The 20,820-nt window shown below is 41.3% G+C and overlaps 1 protein-coding gene across 1 annotated transcript in view; it reads left to right on the plus strand.

Moving 5' to 3' along the window:
* SMC5 (structural maintenance of chromosomes 5) overlaps nt 1–20,820 on the plus strand; it is a 72,143-nt gene that overhangs the window by 31,029 nt on the left and 20,294 nt on the right. Inside the window, exons 11-17 of the mRNA XM_006265195.3 lie at nt 2,302–2,415; nt 4,018–4,112; nt 4,309–4,441; nt 6,215–6,388; nt 7,032–7,201; nt 9,345–9,468; nt 15,439–15,561. Of these exons, the coding sequence (XP_006265257.2) occupies nt 2,302–2,415; nt 4,018–4,112; nt 4,309–4,441; nt 6,215–6,388; nt 7,032–7,201; nt 9,345–9,468; nt 15,439–15,561 (933 nt within the window). The remainder of the gene's footprint in view (nt 1–2,301; nt 2,416–4,017; nt 4,113–4,308; nt 4,442–6,214; nt 6,389–7,031; nt 7,202–9,344; nt 9,469–15,438; nt 15,562–20,820) is intronic.

Raw genomic sequence — 20,820 nt, forward strand, 5'->3', positions numbered from 1 at the left:
AGGTTATCAGGGACACTATACTCCCTAGCTGCTTTGGTTTTTTGCTTTCTTCAGCCAGCTGTGTGCACTGAGACTTATCTTGTGTCCAGTCTTCATTTGTGGGGTTTTTTTTCTTTTGAGACCAGGCTGTCTTAGTAAAGACTGTTTTAGAGAGAGAGATAGTTTTAAGGACATGATTAACCAGTTTTTAACTAATCTTTTTCAAATTACTGCATTGTGTTATTCTGTTATTCATAAGAAAATTCATATACTGGGGTGTTTTTTTCTTGTCTATATCCTTCATTTTTGCTAAATACAGCACAGCCAGGATAACTGAGGACATGCACAAACGTTCATTTCTAGCGGTGGAAAATATCCATCACTAGGAATGATTCCAGGAGAAGGAGCAGTACAGATATTAAGTCTGCAACTGCCCCCTTTCCCTGTTCCTGCAGGTACTGGAGCAGCAGGTCAAACCCCCTTGCCTGCTTTTCACATGAAGGACTCTGGGGTGAGAAACAGGTAGGGGGTGGTGCTGCTTCCTTTGCTTGGCTCTCGGACACCAACAGCTGAGCGAACTGAGCCCTTTTGCAAAGCTCTCAGCCTTTCCACTTGCTGGGGGCTCTGGTGTGAGGAGTGCGTGGAAGCTTTGCCCTGCTACTGCAGGGGAGACCCTCCTCAGCCCTGGCTGGCTGGCAAGGGGAAGCTGGAAGGTTCAGGAACCAAGTTCAGGATTCCTAAGCCTAGTTCTCAGAACCACCAGCTTTGAAATCATAGATCCTGCTGCTCAGATGGGTGGTGCAGGAGGCAAGGGGCAGCTGGCAGGGCCAGGAACTGGACTCAGGGAAGCTCTTCCCGAGGCTAATTCCTGGTTCCCAGGCTTTGCAATCCCTCCCTTGCTGCCCAGCTAGGTAGTAGGGACAATATTTAAAGCCTGGGGGGCAGAAACTAGCTTGGAGATAGCTTTTTCAGACCCTAGGGCTTTGCAGTTCCTGGTCCCACTGTCCAGCTGCATGGCAGGGTAGAGGGGAGAGAAAGGGGCAAAGGGAAGCTAGTGTGTGTTGGCAAAGCCTTCCACTAATTCCTGAAACCAGTATTGGGGGAAGAGGTAAGAAGCAGTGGTTTAGTGACTTCTAAATGGTTGGAGTTAGTTTTTTTTTTCTTCCAGGGCTGTCATTCTTGGTCCTGGCAGAAATGGTGTAACTATTTGTATACTTGTGATTTTTTTCTGGGAAAACAAGGAGAAACAAAATGTCTATACATAGCCTTAATCACTAGAATATCTTGATCATGGGCTATTTTTTATTATCATTCAGGTCAAGTTAATCTTTTCAGTGTCCTGAAGAATCTCATTGGAATCTATTTTCTATGGCTAGGGACAGAAATTACACACAAACTAGTATAAGTGATTGGAAACCAGTTCAAATCTGTGACAGAAGTTCAGTGCAGATAAACTGCTTTCAAAATGGCTGAAACAGGTTTAAGATAAACCTGGATGGATGTAGTACCAGGTTAAATGATTTAGGTTAAATCGGTTTGTTGAACTTCTGTCCTAGATCTCCTCCAGATTCAAGTTAATGTGCAGTCCCCCAGCATCCCAGGATGCTTTGCACTTCCTCCACAAATCCCCTCCATGGGCTAGCCTTGGCCCGAGCTGTTTGCTCTGGGAGACCAGGGAGGCATGTTCTAGTGCCCCCCTGGCTCCTGGCCTGGGCCACTGAAGGCATTTCCAGAATCAAAAGTGAATGTTTGTTTCCTTGCTTATTGGTTCAGTGTATGCAGCTTAGATTAAACTGTGAAGACTGAATTGATTCAGCTTTGGGCTTTTGGACTGTCTAGCCTATAACACATACCATACAATTCTGCCTTGTTTGGAGATTTTTAAGAGCATCTGAAACTTTTCTTTGGGAAGGCTGTCTTGCTGGTTAAGAGAGCTGTAACAGACATAACTGAGCTCAAATTAATGAATTATAATATATAGCTAATATTGTTTTCAAATTTCAAGAAGCTTCCTCCATTTTAGGTAATCTGACTGTGTCTTAAAAAAATATTCAGATAAACTCCAAATGATCTATTTCCTCACAGAGTCTTGTTTTTTGTATTCTCACTGGATCCTAATGAAGTCAGTGAAAAATGAATATCTTAAGGATGAATCTGGAAACTTCCAGTGTATTTTTATTTTACTTGGAGCAGAAACGCTTGCTTGTTTTTATTAAATGTAGGTTTGGTTATTACTTGACTCTCCTAACTGTTTTTGTTTTTTCATTTGTATTACATCTCACTCTCCATTATCTTCCCTTTTCTCTATTTTTATCTGAGCAGATCAACATGAAAGACAATATACATGCTAAATATGTCGAAAATCACATTTCAGCAAATGATATGAGGGCCTTTGTTTTTGAAAGTCAAGAAGATATGGAAATATTTCTTCGTGAGGCAAGTACTTCGTTATAGCATGTAACAAAAATAATTACTTAAAACAAAGAATATTGAAACAGGAACCCTCTTGATTTAGAGCCTATTCGATAAATGTACTTAAGCTCTACACTAGGTAATAGAGAGAGAGCATAAAGAAAGGACTGATTTGCAGACATCCAGCTGGTTTAGTTAAGTAGCAGAAAAAGATTTTCAAGGTACAGGCAAACACAAGGGAGTACAAGAATATTAGTGATGATTATCTTTGTCAAGCTAAGGACAAAACACTTGCAGGCTTCACTGTACAGAAAACACTTTGTTGCATGAGACAATAAGACTTTTACACCATAGATTATTAAGTACCAGACACTTCCAACAATGTTCTTGCTTAAGAGGAAAAGAGAATTCATTAAGAAAATGGTGTATTCCAATGGGAAGTATTTTTTTTCTGATGCACCTCTTCACAAAGAGATGGGAAAATACATTGGATAGGTGTAGGGAGCCAGAGAAATCGGTTCAAGAGAGAACTCCCCATTAAATTGTATGATCTTTCTTGTTTCCTTCCAACTGTTGTAGCTTTTCCCAACTACTGTTCACTAACTGCAATTTTCTTCTGATACAGACTTTACTGAAATGCTTAAAACCATTCTGTCTGCACTTCAAAGAAGACATCTAATTTTAAATAAACGAATAATAGAAATGCTAGCTAAGACTTCTGCGGGCATGTTTTTTACTTCCTGCCTCATACAGTTGTGGATTCAGTATGAGGTTGCTAGAACAGAAACCAAGGATCACCTGTTAAGTGAACCTTCCATCTTTTTTCTCCACTACTGTGGGGGAGTTGTATAATAATCTGTAGTCATTATTGGCCTGCAGTAATTTCTGTAGAATAATTTTGCAGCCTGAGGAAGGAGAAATCCTTTTTTTGGGCACTTGATTTAGCTTTGGTTCACCCATTTTGGACAATGTGCTCTAGATTTGACTGTTAATGGCCGCTGTCTTTTTACTTATACATTTCCTAAAAATATGCTCTTATGCAGTTGTTGGGTACACTGTAGCTTTTGGAGAACTTGGTTGGTTGGGGGAGAACATGGACTTTTGTAGATATTTGCTTACAATTTTACATGTTGTGTTGCTGAGACATTTGTTTTGCTGGATGTGTTGGTTTGTCTAGTAAATTTAAAACATCTTTTTAAAGAATTCTAAGTTTTGTTTTTAGTCCATCTTGAGGGTCCATGTCTTGTACAGAGCATATTTAACAGACCTAAAGGATTTCTTTCCACAGTAGTTTGTTTCTGTCCATTTGTTTGAGGGTCATCAAGAGGACTTTGAAAGATTTTACTCCCTCCCCCTCAGGTGACGAGGGAAAAGACTTTTCCTTGGGTAATCATTTGGGTTGTGGTCAGCAGTTTTCTGCTATTGGAATGCAGAGAAGGTTTTAAATAATTCTCAACATGATTATATGGAAATGGGATTAGTTTCAAATGAAGAAGGAGGGTCAGATCATTAATTTAAAATAAATGTTTACATCTGTCCAATATATCTTTTTTTATAAATTAGAGTAACTTTTAATTTCACTCAAATTTCTATTTTCACTTTTTTCTGAATGTGTTTCATGTTTAGATGCGTGATCATCAGAAACTAAGAGTGAATGCTGTCTGTGCACCCAGTGAGTCATGGGCTGAAAACAGACCTTCAAGACCTATTGAAGAGTTACAGTGAGTAACTTAAAATCACATTCTGTGTTTACTGCTGAATATTTTACTCTGTGCTGTGAATTTTCTTTTTTGTAAGCCAAGCTTTTAAAGATCTGATTTTTTTAAATTATTATTATTCAGAATTAAAGAATATTTTTCTTTGTTTTCTCATCAAACTTAAAAGTTCTATTTGTGATTTTTCTTTTCTGTTCCTCAGCCAGTATGGATTTTTCTCTTTCTTGCGAGAGCTGTTTGATGCTCCTCATCCTGTGATGAGTTACCTTTGCTTCCAGTATCGAGTTCATGAGGTCCCTGTGGGAACAGAGAGGACCAGAAATATGATTGAAAGGGTAAGAAACTCTATTGTCTAGTATGACTAGGACAATCGTTTTGTCAAGATAGTATTGAGGAAAGTAGATGTGAAAGAAGCAGAAGTTGTCATGGGCATGCTATTTAGTATAAATAAATCTTTCATTTTGGGAGGGAGGTTATGGGGACAGGATCGTAGGAACGCATACGGTACACTGAGTAGAGAGAGCTAGTTTGCTGTATTAATTTGAATTCAGGCAGAAGGGAGGGAATGGTAGCAAGGGACAAACTGATTCAGAGACAAACTTGTAGGCAATGGCCCACTTTGTCAGATGCTACAATATGCTTTCATAGTATCTAACAAAGTAGGTGGTCACTTACAAAAGCTTATGCTTTTTTGAGCTTGTTAGCCTCTAAGGTGCTACCCTGCCTTGCCATCTGCATGTCATTATACTACACACAGATTTTAAGACATGGGAGCAAAATATAGGTAATTCTAACCTAACATTTCACAGAAAATTAAATATGTCCTTTTTGTTGCATGCTGAATTGTTTTGGTTTGTTTACTATTTAAAAGTCAAAACTATGAATGTGTTTTATAACCAAAACATGTTAGGTGCTTGGGCCAGAAAGCTTTTGGATATTTTGTTAATACAAACAGGTTCATTTTAAATTAAATGTTTATTTTGGAGCTAGGCCAACTCATGACTCCTCCTCTCCCCTATAAATCATGGAGAACAGTGATATGAAATATCTTCTGCTTAAGATTTTCATTACATTTTGATATTTTGATAAACAGTATCTGCCCTGCTGAGCTGGGTTTCACTTGCTGGGCTGCAGAGTTCCCAGGGGGCAGGCAGCAGGGCGGGGAGCCCAGAGTGGGCAGCCTCCTTTGCTCCTAGCCATGGGCTCTGCTCCAGCTGTGCCACCCACGGGGGAGGGGGAAGCTGGGTTCCATGCTCCACTCCCCACTTGGACCGCAGCAGCCACTGCCTCCCACAGGCAGCAGCCAGGGCTTGTGTTCTGCTGCGGGGGGCAGGGGGTTGTGGACCCGGGTCCCTAGCCCCATAGCCCTGGCAGTTGGGGGCCCCATCCGGCAAGGCTGGGGGTGTGTGGAGTGCTATGGGTGGGGAGCGAAGGGTTCCGACAAGGCCCAGGAGGTTGTCAGCAGGGAGTAAGGGGTACCAGCAGGGTTGGGGGGGGCTGTGGGATGGGAGTGAGGGGTAGTGGCATGGGCAGGGCACTGGCATATCAGGGTTGCTAAGCGCTACAAAAAAGTGGGCAAGGGAGAGCTGCAGCTGGACTTGCATCCTGGTGAGAGGAGGAGGCAGGGGGAGCTCTGATTTTCCATGATAAAAACCCCAAATCAAAATCAAACATCAAAATGTATAGGTATTTAGAATTTATTTTATTATAGGGATTGAGGCACTGGTAGGCTTCAAAATTGCTTTGAAATTCTAAATATGTCAATAAAACATTGTGTTCAACTGATACCTTTATATATAGTGGAGTTTCATTTTAATCATGGAAAAATAGATTTGGGGGTTTTTTTACTCAAGAGAATTTGTCAATTTTTTTTAAATGGTGTTTCATTTTAATCATGGAAAAACATGGCTTCTGGTTCTTTTAATCAGTGAATTTGTGCTTTTTTTTTCTTTTTTATATCAGAGAATTTGTGATTTTTAAATGGAGAAAACCAGGATCCCTGATTATGACTGACACTTTTTGATTGATTTATAGTAACAAACACAGAAGAACTTTTTGTTCAATATAGCAGATTCTTCTTTTATCAAAGATTTCTTTTCCATGTTTAGGTCATACAAGAAACGAAGCTTAAGCAGTTGTATACAGCTGAAGAAAGGTATTTTGTAAAAGTATCAGTTTATACAAACCAACCTGTTTCTAGTAACACCCCTCTGAGATCAGCACAGTTTCTTATCGATTCGGTGGATACAGAAGAAAGAAGACAGTTGGAAGAGCAGCAGCAGGTAAATTGGTTTGTTTGGTGTTTAGGGAAAAAATGTTCAGGACATGTCTTGGAATTGCAGCTAATTTTTTTTTTTTTTTTTTAATTCACTAAACTTGATGGCAGATGCATCTACACATGTGCTTCACTGCAGTTGATTAATTAGCTCTTCAGTGAAGCATCACTCCTTACACGAGCGTCAGTATTAGGGTGCAGTAAATTAATTAACTCCGCTGTAAGATAGTACTGTTTGGGGCAGTTTCTTACAGTGGAGTTATTAACTGTGGTGAAACACACATGTGAACTCTGACCTGGGCATAAATTGTGCCTGGTCAGCCTAGGCAGCAAGGGGCCAGACCACTGCCTGCTGCTTAGCTATGCAGGTCCACACTTTGGGCACTCCTATGCCCCAGCCAGCTCCTCCACTGCCCAACAGTCACCACCTGGAGTTTGGGGCTGACCCCTCGAGCCTGCTGCCAGCCTACGGCGGCTCTATCCGCGCTCAGAGTGCTGCTGTCCCAGGTGCACATGTAGATACTGTGCCCAGGAGTAGTTGACTCCAGCATGCACTATGCTGGTGTTTATTCTGTTACCTTAATAGCACATGTAGATGTCCTAAGTCTGGGCTGATTATAAATAAATATGTTTTCTGTATCATTATTTAGGGAATAAATAATAAGTTGCAGTCACTGGATTCTGATTTGACTACACTGTCTGAGAGGCAGGGACATCTGGAGCACAAAGACAATGAACTTAGACAGCAGAAGAAGGAACTTCTGGAGAGAAAAAACAAAAGGAGACAACTGGAATCAAAAATTGCTATGAAACACGATAGGTATGCTTACTGCAGATACTTTTTCTTTCTTTGGTAGCATTCAACTTCAAGAATATGTCTGATATTCAGCCTCATATCCTATTTTGAATACGATGTCTAGAACCATTTTGCTAGCAACACTGAAACAAAAATGCTTATTGGCTTCTTTTAGATTATGACAGTTTTACCATGAAGTGTACAGTTGGGGAGCCAGGTAGGCTGAAGCCTTGACCCCTGAGTCCTGCACCCCCCAGCCCCGGCTGGGCAGCTTGTTCCAGCCCCAATCCCTCCTTCACTGTGGGGGCGTTGATCTGCCCTGCCTCTCCCCTTCACCTGCCACAACAGACTTACCAGCTGGAGGCAGCTGTGTCAAGCCTCATAAAGTCAAAACCCCTGTCAGAACCTGGAAGCAGGGTCGCAATTTACAAAGGTCGTAAGTGCTATTTGTCATAACTGGAACCATCATAAGTCAAGGATGGCCTTTATGGAAGATCACCCCATCCCTCTCCCTCCTCTCAGTTTTTGTTTGCTGCAAGCCTTCCAAATCTCTGAATCTCTCCAGATCAATTCAGAGGCTTCTGATTTTTGATTTGGACCTTTTAAAGGGTCTCCCGATTCAATTCAGATTTGGAGATTCAGGTGCCAAATCGGGCCGAATCTCCTCCAAATCAAATCGGCTATTAAAGCTTCACGCTGCCCTAATTTTCAGTTATCTCCATCAGGCCAATGAAAACAAATCCAGAACATTTTTTTTTAAACACAGTATCTTAAACCATTGTGTATTGCAGGAATTCACTGTGTGTGTGTGTGTGTGTGTGTGTGTATTCTCTCCTCTACATAAGGAATAAGAAAAAATGTGACTAAGGTTACTACCTGGGGGGAAAAAAAATAAAAAAAAAAAGTTTTTTCTTTTTGTGTCTGTTTACTGAAAAAAATGTACTTGTTGTTGTATAGTAGCCTAACATTTTTACCCTGTGGGCTGGATGGGTGGTGCCAGGTCCCTCTGTGGCCCAGATCTGGACAGTGGGCCTGATCCAACTGTGGGGTTGTGCAGCCCAACCTTGATCTTTCTGCGAAGGGTGGGGTGGGGCGAGAGTGGCCCCAATCTGGATGTGCAGAGTGAGGTGGAAGCAGCCCAGTCCTGGTCCTAGTCTAGATATATGGGGCAGGGGTGGATTGGGGCTTAGCAGCCCCTATCTGGATGTACTGGGGGGAAGGAACAGCCTGGCCCTGATCCCAATTTGGACATGCTGGGGGGGTGGGGGGGCAGCCTGACCCCAACCCAGTTGTGCTGGGGGTGGGGGGAATAGCCTTGCCTCAATCTGGATATGCTGGGGGTGAGGGGAGGAGCCTAGCCCCAGTCTAGACATGCTGGGTAGGGATGAGGAAAGCAGCCTGGGCCCAATCCGGATGTGCTAGAGTGAGGGGGGAGGGAGGAAGCAGCCCAGCCCTGATCTGGAAGTTGTGGGGGTCGGGTCCAGTGGGGCCCAGAGCAGGGTGGCAGGAGTACAGGGTCCCAGCTGGTAGGGGCTCTATGGAGCCAGGCCAGCTCCCCCCTCTCCCTGCTGGTGCAGCCCAGCCTGGCTCCACAGATCCCTAACAGCCTGCTCCCTGCTCTGGGCCCCACCGGTGCTGGCCCTGAGACATTGGTCCCAAGACATTGGGACATTGGTCCCAAGATAGTGACCAGGGGGTGGGGCTCCTGTCAAGGGGCGGGGCTACCCAAGCAGCCCTCGACAGCTTGCCAAAACTGGGTAAGTGTCCCTCCACCTGAAATAATTGCCTGCCTCTGGTTTAGGAGGATCGGGTGGCTCCCTTGCCACCTTCTCCTGACCCCCCACTCCCTGGTCTCCCTGAGCACATGAAAGTGTAGGTCAACTTTGAAAATACTGACTTTGAAATAAACATGCCTGTAGTAATTTTGTTAATCCAGAATTGATGCATTTTACCTTTTTTGAAACTGCTGCAGGCTTAACACAGATGCTCCATAACCAGACTTTTAAGCAGTACTTTTGTATCTACTTATATATAGTACAAACTCTGTGTGCTGTTAGTCCAAAGCCAAAAGATTTACCATATAGTTCATTGGGCTGGGCCTCAGCAGAGAAATTTGGTGTCTCAACACAATGTAATCAATTAATCATAAATTGTTTTTTTCCCATAGTTTAAGACAGATGGAACAAGATGCTATCAACTTAGACCAAGAGGCGCAACATACAAATGCAAAGATCAAAGAAATCAATATCCAAAAAGCCAAACTTGTTATAGAATTAAAGGAACTTGTTAAGGTACGGCTTCTTTTCTGCCTTGTATATATTTTTCTGTTGTTATGAAGGGTTCAGTTTTTATATTAAGAAAAAACCCCAACAGCATACTAGAAAAACAGCACAATAGCTAATGTGCCGAAGTGCACATGTAGACCCTGATTGGGAGCAATTGCTCCCAGTCAGTCCAGGCAGCAGGGGGCCACAATTGCTGCCGGTCTAAACCCCAGTCTCCACAGGGTGGGGGAGAGCTGCCCTGGTGCTGGGGAACCTTTCCAATCTGGCCCCAATCTCTGTGGGGTGGCCAAAGCTATCCCAGCTCCAGGGCAGCTCCCTCCCTGCCTGTGTGGAGATTGGGGTCAGCCTCAGTCTCCGGGGGGCGGGGAGAGATCTCCGTGTGGCTGGGAGAGAGCTGCCCTAAAACCTGGACAGCTCTCTCCCTCCCTGCAGAACCCAGGCCTGACCCCTGTATCCCCTGCCAGCCCAGGGCTGGCACCCAGGGGAGCCTGGCGCTCCCCCTGGCTGCTGGAGGGGTGGCAGAGTAGTGTAGGAACAGCCTAAAGGGTTTCGGAATCCATTTTCACATTTTTGCTCCCATCGGGTGCATGTTCAGATGCATGCCTGACCACAGTTTAATGTAGCTGAATTTTCTGCACAACAAATTCAGGTGCATTATTTGCACGTGTAGACATGTCCACGGAGATTTTTTTTAACTGGTCTTTGAACACACAGTTTTGTGCATCAGTAAATTACAAGTTGGTCTGCATTTTAGCATTATGTGTTGTTTTAAAAAAAAAATTAAAAGAAAAGAAGGCCGATTCCCAATCAGAAGTGCATTGGGAGCCCATCCCACTCCTTAATTATTTTCTCCAGTTCCTAAGCCTTTTTGAAGTGATGCTTGTACTAAACGTTTTCTTGCATTCTGTGGAAATCTTCTTGTGTGTACTGTTATCTTTAGAATTGAGTTGGATATTCTGAAATCCTTTAGGCTTTTTTGAGGTAATCTTTACCCTGTGACTCCCAGTTTTGAGAAGTGTTCAAACCTAATCCTATGCAAAGTTGAATGTTGTCTTTTGAAGCAGTCTGATTTCACTGCACTCATTAACCAGCATGAAAAAGAGAAATGACTGGTTTAGATCATTTTGATTTTCTATATATTGATTGAGCCCAGATGGCATTGTTCGGAATCTTCCATAAATCATGTTGGGTCAAATACCTGAAGCAGTTTTGAAAACCACAAAAAATGCAAAAGATAACCATTTTTAAGGCATGGTGAACCTGTAGACTTTTAAAAATTATTTTTAAAAATGATCTTGTGGTGATGATAGGATATTAATAAACAACTGGGTTTTTTTTCCAAATAATATTTTACACATTTCTAAGTTCTTAAAATATCAAACAATAGCATACTCTTAAGTATGCATGCATCAGTCCATATATGTGCTGCTTTTCCTACAAGGTACAAACAAAGTGATCAGGATGTCCACTGATTTAATGGACAACCTGTTTGTAGGAGTGTTCTTATCTTCCTCTTGCACCCTATAGCAAAGTGGCTTTACCATGCACTTTTGTATTTCTGAGCAGTACAGATCAGAAGGTATTTAACTGCACAGCTGGGCAGAGGAGTGAGAGTTGTTAATTACTTCAGGAATATTGCTATACTGCTTATGCATTGATTTAATTTAGAGGGGGGTGGTGTGCGTTCAGGAAAGATTTCACTTCAGTATAGTTGCTAAAAACCTATTTTCAATTTTTCTGTTTTTCTTTTTCATCCCTGCTCTAATTGTGCTTCCTGTTTGGTTCCACATATGGATACTTAGGCTTTGGATTGAATTCTGTAATTTAATTAGTTTTCAAGCACAGGTAATTGGGGTATTCAGATATCTAATCCAGTGATTCTCAACCTTTTTAGACACAAAGCCTACAGCCTGGATGAGTTTGACACCCTTGCTCTATTTTTTAAAAGGTGGGCCTTGCCACCATCCCATGCTTCCAAATGAAAATAGCCCTGAGTGCTGAACTGAATGCTGTAGGTCAGGGGTCAGCAACTTGCACCAGGGGCCAGACTCAGCCTGTCAAGCAATTTTATCCAGTCTGTAAAGCCTGGACATTGTCAGCAAGTTGGTGGCAAGGGAAACTGTGCTGGTGGTTGGATTGCAAGCAGCAGCTTGCTTTCTGACCAAGCTAAATTAGTTTGGTCTGCCCCTAAAAGGCTGCTGACCCCTGCTGTAGATTAGTAGTAGGCATATTCTAGGACCAGACCCCTTTGTGGACTTAATCATAGGGACACCTCATTTTTAAGCCCTATGTAGCCTCAGGCAAGAAATTATGTAAAAAACATTTTGCTTCATCAGAATGATGGAAGTTATGTCTGTACACAATATCTGTATTTTAGTTGCCTAAGCAGCTTTTCCAGTGAGAAGTTAGATGCTTAGGGGAATCTTGAAAGCTCAAATGGGTCAAGCTGAGCTACTGTGAATCGCGCTTAGACTGAAGCATATAAAATAAAACTAAGAATCTACCTGCTTAACTTGTTTTATTAGTTTGTCTTGGTTTTTAGTAGGTAAGCTTTACATACTGTACTTTCCTTTTTGAAAAGGAATCTTGCTCTTCTGAAAGGTTTACCTAGTACCCAGTCTAATTTATAATGGAAAATTTTAATGGTTTAAAAATTGATCTCTTTGTGAGGCTATAGTTTTCTTTAGGATGGCCATGCCAGTTATGGCTTAGTAAGGGGTATATTCTGGAGATGCTTTCAGGTTTTTCTCAAAGACAATTCAAAAGTAAAAGACTCTTCAAGTTTTGGTAAGGAGGGGGCAATATGTCCCTCTTCAAATCCTGAAGTGGTTGAAACAGAAAACCTTAGTGAATTCTGCTTCAAAGATTATTTTTCAGCTCCTCACTCATAGCTATGAGTTGTATGTTTAAGAAATAGTCCTTTTAAACCAGTGTAACTTCTAAGGTTGGGGAAGAAGAAAGCAATGCTCTTCTCAGCTGCAGGTGTATCCCAAGGTCATCTTGACTGGTCTTAGCTATAGAGGGCAGAAATCTTTGCCATGGAGAAGGTAGTCCAAGGCCAAATAAAGTTCCCTCTGGCACCCACTTGGTCACCAGTCACAATACCCTAGTATTAGCGAATTTGGTGCTAAGTCTCAAAAGCCCTGTGCTGGAATCCTCTGTACTAACTATTCTTGGAAACTGATGCCTGCATTCATCTGCTTTTTCTGCTAACATTCTTGTGGCTCAAAGCCTCTACTGCACTGGGAGATCTAGCTGCCTATTCTTATAGTCACTGCATATTGAAACCACAGTCGTGGATCAGGGTCCCTCTCTGTTAGTACAAACACAAAACTGAAAAATGGTCCTCCCCTTGAGAGTAAGCTGAGGAAGCAAATGGATACAGACAGGGGAGTGCAAGAAGATGGTGAGCCAGTATTGATATGCATGTTAGGTAGTTGTCTCAGCATACCAACAGTCTGCTTGTTATGTGTTTTTTATTATTTAAAAAATCAAACTATCTATCTAGTATCTACCTCCTCAGTGCATGTTAAAGCTCAGTTTGATTTTTTTTAAATTTATTTTAATCTGATGTGTCATCTTCAGAGGATGAAAACTGTATCTATTCATCAGGTTCAGGTACCAAAGCAAGGTGTGACTGACACTCTTCAGAGTGTGATTCATCTCATCTGTATCGGATAAAGTCTAGGGCACACTAACATTGTTATAAGCTAAAGAGCTCTAAAAGAAATAATGCTGAGCTACCTAATCTGTACTCTGTCCCCATATTGTTGGCTACTGCTGAGCAGTAAGGTGATTCAGAATGCTATTGTTTACATTTCTGTTCCTAATGAGCCGTAACAGTTCAGGTGCCTTATCCTCTAGCTGAACGTTGACAAGAAGCAAGACTCTGAAAGGGACGATCTACTGGCTTTAATAAATTATTCTAACTCCCATTTTTTTCATCATTTAAGACTAAGTCGCTCCCCACCCTAAGCTGGAGTCATCTGTTACTTGCATCTCTGCCAAAAGTAGAAAGAGATGCCTCCCTTCCCCTTTATATATTGTTAGAGGAGTCTTCCACCAGGTTAAGGCTGGAAGGACCCTCAGGAAGTTATCTAGTCCAGTCCCTTACTCGAGACAGAAATATCCCTAGCTAAGCCATCCCAGACAAATTGATCTTATTTGCATTAAAAAAACACCCAAAACAAACTTCCAATGGTGAAGATTGTACATCCTCTCTACTTTTTTTCATTGCGTAGCTACTTTGTTGAAACAAGTTCTTAATATCTAACATAAATCTCCCTGTTGCAATTTAAGCCATTACTACTATCCTTTCCCCTGTGGACACAGAACAATTGATCTCTATCCTTTTTATAACCATGCCTTTTTTTTTTTATCAAATCCCTCCTTTTATCTGTATTAAATCCTAGATTCACTTTGTGATTCCCCTGTAACCCACAGGTCCTTTTCAGCAGTTCTGAAGCCTAGGTAGTCATTTCCCATTTTGTATTTTTGCATTTGATTTGTTCCTTCCTAAATGTGGTACTTCATGTTTGTCGTAATGCAATTATAACCTATTCAGTGCAGACCATTTTTCCTAATTTATCTATTTAATTTTGAATCTTAATCCTATCCCCTAAAATGTCAGTTCTCCCACCCAGCTTGGTATTATCTACAAAATGTACACTCAGTTCCAGTGTACTAAGTGGGTTGTTGGTTGTACCCATGTTGGTCTAAGGACAAAGGTAGACAAGGTTCTTTGTGTAAATGTGATATCTTTTATTAGACCAACTAAATAGTTGGAAAACTTGTTCTTTGCAAGCTTTTGGGCACAAGCACCCTTCTGTAGGCATAGGGAAATGACTTTCTCTATGCCTGGAGAAGGGTGTTTGTACCCAAAAGCTTGCAAAGAATAAGTTTTCCAACTATTTAGTTGGTCTAATAAAACTTACCCAAAGAACCTTGTTTTCCAGGGCACAAAGTGTACAGTCAGAGCACAAAGATACAAGTCATTAATGAAAATATTGAGCAGTATTGGGACCAGGGCAGATCCATGGGAAACTGCACTTGATATCTCCTCCCAGTTTGATGTTGAGCTGTTGCTGCCTACTCTTTGAATGTTATTGTCTAACAGCTTTAGCATCTGTTTTTATAGCAGTTTCCTCTAGACCAGGGGTTGTCAACTGGGGGTACACGGGAAGGCCCTAATGGGTATGCACAGGCGGGCAGGGATGGAGCTCTGCCACTCACCATCCTGTACCACCGCCTCCTGGGAGCAGGGCTGGGGAGAGAGGGGGTGGCAAGGGCAGCAGTGGGCTGCACAGGTGCCACCCGGCTCGCTGATCGCAGGGGGGAAAGCTTGCATGTGGCAGCCACAGCTGTCACCCACCACCCCCTGTTGCTGCTGCTTTGCATCTAGCCGTGTGCTGCTACCCCCCCCCCATGTCTCCCATCGGGGGTACACTTATTAAAAAAGGTTGAAGACCCCTGCTCTAGACTGTATTTCCTTAACTTAGATATATTATGAGATGCAGTGCCAAAAGCCTTACTAAAATCAAAGGACATCATTTTTTAAATTATACCTTTTTTTCCAAATACAGTATTTCCAAAAAAATCTCATTTTTTATTAGTCTGAAGAGTATTATCTTAGATCCTGTTTTTTATAATGTTCCCAGCCACGAGAACTGTTAAAAAACAAATCTGCTTGTGGTTTTTCTTTCTTTCTGGTTTTGGTTTGGTTTGTTTTTTTTACACGCTGCGGTCTAAGAAATGTGTTTCTATACTCTGAGAGGTCAGGTGCAACTGTTGGCTTTTACAGTGTGTACAACTCTGTGTGTGTGTGTGTGTGTGTGGTCTTTTGTGAGCTGAATCTTGTTTGACTTCATGTAGAAATTTTAAATGTCTTGTGTGTTGTTTTCAAAGCCTTGATATTGGCAGTGGATCAATGTGTCATGAAACATTAAATGGTTGATGCTTTGTATTTTTTCTATGTAGGATTGCATAGCATTGAACACTCTGAAAGTAGATTTGGTTCTTCAGAGTACTACAGTGTCTGCCAAGAAGCATAAACTAGACTCTGAGTATAAAGCAGCAACCGGACATGTAAGAGCTTTAGAGGTAAGCTTTGCTTTCAGTTTTTTTTGTATGTTGGTAATTACTCTTTATTTTGAAAACTTGTATTAAAATACTGCCAGTCTAAATAGGGGTGTTTCTGCACTCTTCCTCAGCAACACATTTCCATCCTTGTTAATGGTTTAGATGTCTTCTTTTGCAGCTGTATTTATTACTTTGACTGTCTTCCCTTAATACTGAAATGCAGCTTTGTTTCACTTTGGTATGATGGCTGCAGTTTCTATGAAGTTGTATTCTTTTTTTATGTGTTGTGCATTACCACCCCCCTCTCCCTTCTTCTTTTTTTTTTTTTTGTCTGGGCTGCCACCTAGAATTGTCGTCATTCTCTGGTAGTGAATTGGAGGGGTCATTCAGTTGTGACCACCTCCCCTGAATGGATTATAGAAAGTGGGCAGACCTGTATGCATATATAGGGCCAAGAAAAAATCTGAAGGAGTGGGAAAGAACCCCTCTTTTGTGTTGCTTTAGTCTCCTTATGCCTTTATTAAACTCCTGCTTTTGGTGAGCGATTGGGGGGCAGTTCTTTTTTCATGATGATTAAGAGGCAGCCTTTGTGAATTAGGTAGGTCCTTATACATAACTGACTGGATCATTGTACTCAATAGTCATCAGTGGCTCTGTCTATAAGGGAGCAGGTATCAAGTGGTGTTCCCTGGGGGTCTGTCCTGGATCGCATATTGTTTAATATTTTTCTTAATGATTTGCATGATGAGATCAAGTGCATGCTTTGTAGATTTTCAGACAACACCAAGTTGGGTGGAGTTGCAGATGCTCTGGAAGGTAGGATTCAGAATAGACAGACTGAAGAATGGTCTGCAATCAATCAGATGAGATTTAACAAGGACAAGTGCAAAGTGCATGCACAAATAAAGACTGAGGAATGACTGGTTAGACTGCAGTACTGCAAAGAAGGACCAAGGGTTTACAGTAGACCATAAGTTGAATATGAGCCAATAGTGTGCTGTTGTTGAAACTTCCCCTCTCCCTGAAAACCCAGCATACTGGGTTTTATTAAAAGGAGTATCACTTTGCCAATAAAAGAAAGTAATTCTACCACTCTCTTCAGCACTGGTGAGGCCTCGCCTTGGAGTGCTCTGTCTAGTTTTGGGCTCTACACTTCAAGAAGGATGTAGACAGTTTAGAAGGAGTCCAGAGCAGAGCAACAAAAATTATTAGGGGCCTGGAAGATCAGGCTTATGGAGAAAGGCTGAAAGAACTAGGGTTTAGTCTGGAGAAAAAAGACTGAGGGCAAATCTGATAGCAGTTTTCAAATACCTGAAGGGCGATTACAGAGAGGTTGGTGATGGGCTTTTTTCTATGGCTGTAGGGGACAGGAGTAGGATCAATGGCTTCCAGCTTCAGCAGGGAAAATTTACATTGATGAGTAGGAGGAACTTTTTGACTGATGGTGGTCAAGCACAGTGCTGCACACTTACTTAGCATTGTTTGGTTTGCAAACATGATTCACAAGATAAACCTGGAGTTTTCCAATAGAAATCCATGGTTGTGGTTTGTCTGAGTTCTTTGCAATAGAAAAACTACTCTATTATTTTTCTGCAGTCAAAAAAAAAAAAAAAAAAGAGTGAAGACTAAGTTTTGGCATTTTCCAAGGGCTGGTTTGAGTCTGAGGGGTGCTTTCAGTATAAAAAGTTTGAGAACCACTGAGAGTAAAGGTCCAGTCTACTAAGAGGAAAACCATTTTTTAGAAACTGAAATTAGGTTCTTGGCAGATAGTACTCAGGCACTTGTTTCACACTTCATTCCTCATACCTAGGGCCTGGTTTAAATCATGGTGCAGCTCCTTTAATCTTGGAGTCACCCTGTGTGCCCTCCTGCTACGTTTTTTGTTGCTGTTGACTGGATGGTTCACAAAAACTGCAGGATATTTAAAGCCGTGATTTTTGTTGCCTGGCCATCAAGAGTAAGCAGTACCAATGGGTCCCTCTGCCAGTCAGTGGCAGGAGGGCGTGTGGGGGGAACTTCAAGATTAAAGGAATCACCATGATTTAAACCAGGCCCTAGTCATTCCATGGAAATTGAAGCATTTGCTGATACGTCTTTCAAGACATTGTTCTTGGGGCCTTAACCAAAGATTGCAGTGGCATTGATCTGGTAGGACCAGTCCCAGGTTTAAGTCTTACCTTGTATAGTCTTTATGAGAGAACCACCAGCCTGCAAGTCTAGCTGGAAGCATGTAGTAGCATGGGTCACATATCACTAAGGAACCGAGAATAGCTGTACAGTCCAGCTTGGTGATAGTCCTTCACAAAAAGTTGTCTTAAATGAAAATCAGCATGCAATTTGATACTACCTATTGTTCCCTTTGTATTTTTCATTTTTTTAAATAGATTGATTGAGATTTTAATTTATATTTATATAAAAAGTGCATCAGTTTCTTGATGGATAAAACTTGACAAAATGAACAAACCTCAGCTAAAAAGCGAACTACAAGCACATGATGAAAAAGTCATTTATTTGAGCCACTGTGCTGAATGATCCAGCTAATGAGACTAAACTCAGCATAGTACCAAATAACTGGTCATGCCCTCCTTACAGGCTCCACAGTATGTCATAAATGTCTTGTCATAAATTTACTATCCAATAAACAGGATTCCATACAGTGAATTACCGCTGTGCTTACCAGGAAGGAGCTGAGGAGACTGAATAGTATATATAGGTAGTATTTATAGCCTTCTGCCCTTTTATTTTTCAGCTGCTCCTATGCTTAGCCTAACTTATCAAATAATAGAAGGGAAGTGCCTCTGATATGGGTGCTATCTACAGGGGACTTCCTGGCCTTTTCTCTGGGCTCATTTGTGACTGAACCCTAGCAAACTGGTTCATTATGTGGATTGGTTGTAAAACGGATATTGCTGAAGTTCTGGTGCAGCCCTTTGGTAAGTTTGCAGGTCCATAATGTTAGCTGCATCACTCCCTTGTCTTATGCTCAGACATCTCCTTTCCCTGTCTTTCTGCAAACTGGTTTCTTTGGCCCAAGGCAGTTCTTTAGAATGTGTTATGCGTCTTGTCATAGGTGCATGTGTACCTTGTACACAAGATCAGATCGTTTGAAAAAGAGAGTTTCTGGGAGCCTGTCCACATCCTGTACATTTGCTTGTTCTTGTTTGAAGGCACAAAGGGCAGGATGACTGATCTCCTGATTCACTGAGGAAAGACTTGTCTCCCACACTGGCTTTATCAAATTAAATCACACCAGCACTTCAAACACTGGCAGTGGTTTATACTGGACTGTACCTTAGGTATGTTCCAGTGGTGATTCACCTTAGTTTAACCTACCAGTTTCCTTTCCAAAGCCATAGTCATCGCTGGGGGAGACTTCAGCTACATTCCTTGAATGTTTCCAGAGCCTTACAGGTAATTTCTGATTAAGCCCATTAAACTGTCTCTTTCTTCCTCTTTGTAGCTATATCTAGCTTGTTGAAAGGCAAAGTCATCTTGTCAGACACTTCCTACAGCATATCTCCACCTATTATCAGTTAGCACAGATGAGGTTTTCTGTTAAGTGTCAGAACCTATGCAGTGCCTTGCATGTCCCAATATCTGATATCTGTAAGGTGGCAACATAAATCTGTCAGTTTGTGCCAGATATTGCACCTTTAACATGCTGGCTTGGTCTGATGTCAAGTTGGGAGACAGTAATCAATTATTTTTCACTGAGGCAACTGGTATGCCTCATTCCCCTCTCAAGAAAGAATTCTTCTTGTTAGTCAGACTGTGGGATCTCATTCACGTTCAAAGAACAGAAAATGCTCACTAGTTCTGTGGACTTTTTTTTTGTTTGGTCCACGTGTATACTATGATTCATTATTGTCCTGCTTTTGAGAGTCCTTGAGGATATGGATCTTGATTGCAAAAGAATTTGAGGAGATATTCACTCTCCTGGGATCTTATGCTTATGTGAGAGCACCTGGAGATCCCAAGCATGTGTGTATAGCCTGGACAGACTCTGCTATTTAGAACCTCATGAGCTTGTGCAGTCATAAATGGTCCTACTGTGTGATCCCTACCACTGTCTGCAGCATCTTGAAGCAGTTACCATAACTACCCTATCTCATGTCCTCTACTTCCTTGCTTGGGATACTGGTTTGGGTTTTTCCATTCTGTTGTGTTATGTTTTAAAGAAGAGCGAGAAGCCACCAGTTTTGGAATGAAAATTATTTTTTTCCTGAAGTTGCTATATTTGCCAGCTCTTTTGACTTTGTCAAATGATTATGTTTGATCTCATAATTACTATTTAAATTACATTGTTTAATGACAGAATCTTGGGTTTCATCTAAGCTAAAGTTTCTCACTCACAGTTGCAGACAAAAGTTTGAAAACAAGGACAAAGTGTAAGGTGAAGGCTCAAAAATTAGAGGGCAAACCTACCAATATATTAAAAGAAAAAAAAAAAAAGCCCATCTCATAATTTTGGGGTATGTGACTCATGCTTTCTTTGTTTACCATTAGCAATACTAGTCACAGTCACATCTATGTTTGGATCATGGTTTAAATGCTGCTTTTGGGAAAAGATTATTGTTCATTTTCTGTAGGAGGAGTCTGGATTGCCTCTGACTCATGTCTCCTACCTTCAGTTTCAAGACTTAAGTAGGCTCTATTTTAACCACATTGATTTTCTTTTTATCAGAGTACTATTTTATGTCACTCTTGTTGATGATTTACATGGATTGGTTGAATTTGCTGCATAAAAATATTGCACAAATATTTCTCACCAGCATTTCTAGAGTATATCTTCATTTTTTTTCTCTACACTTTTTAAATTTTTATGAAAATGACTGTCCTTTCCCTCCTTCATATATGACCACTAGTAACTTAATAACCATGCCATGAAATTATAGTCTTTAAGAGGGCCATCAAACTTCAGTTGGCCCATTCAAAAAAAGAAAATAAAATGTCTTTTGTTTCCTTTTGCAAAAATCATGAGCGTCTAACATAACACTTTTAATGTAGATTAAGGGAGTCTTTTCTACAAATTGGATATAAAGGGGCCCCTTTCCAAATACCTTTTGGTTTCTCCAGTAGAGCCATTGCCTTGTAGACAAAGAGCTGAAGTGATGACAGTTGCTGATGTGTTAACGTATGACCTATGTCTCTCTTAGCATCTAATATTGGCTGTAACAAACAATTAACTACTGTTAATTTTTTTAAAAGATAACAAATATCCCATATCCTAATGCCTAGTATTGGTATTGTACATTAATGAAACAGTCATGTGGTTGATGG

The sequence above is a fragment of the Alligator mississippiensis genome, chromosome 3, assembly GCF_030867095.1.
Source record: "Alligator mississippiensis isolate rAllMis1 chromosome 3, rAllMis1, whole genome shotgun sequence".
Taxonomy (NCBI): Eukaryota; Metazoa; Chordata; order Crocodylia; family Alligatoridae; genus Alligator; species Alligator mississippiensis.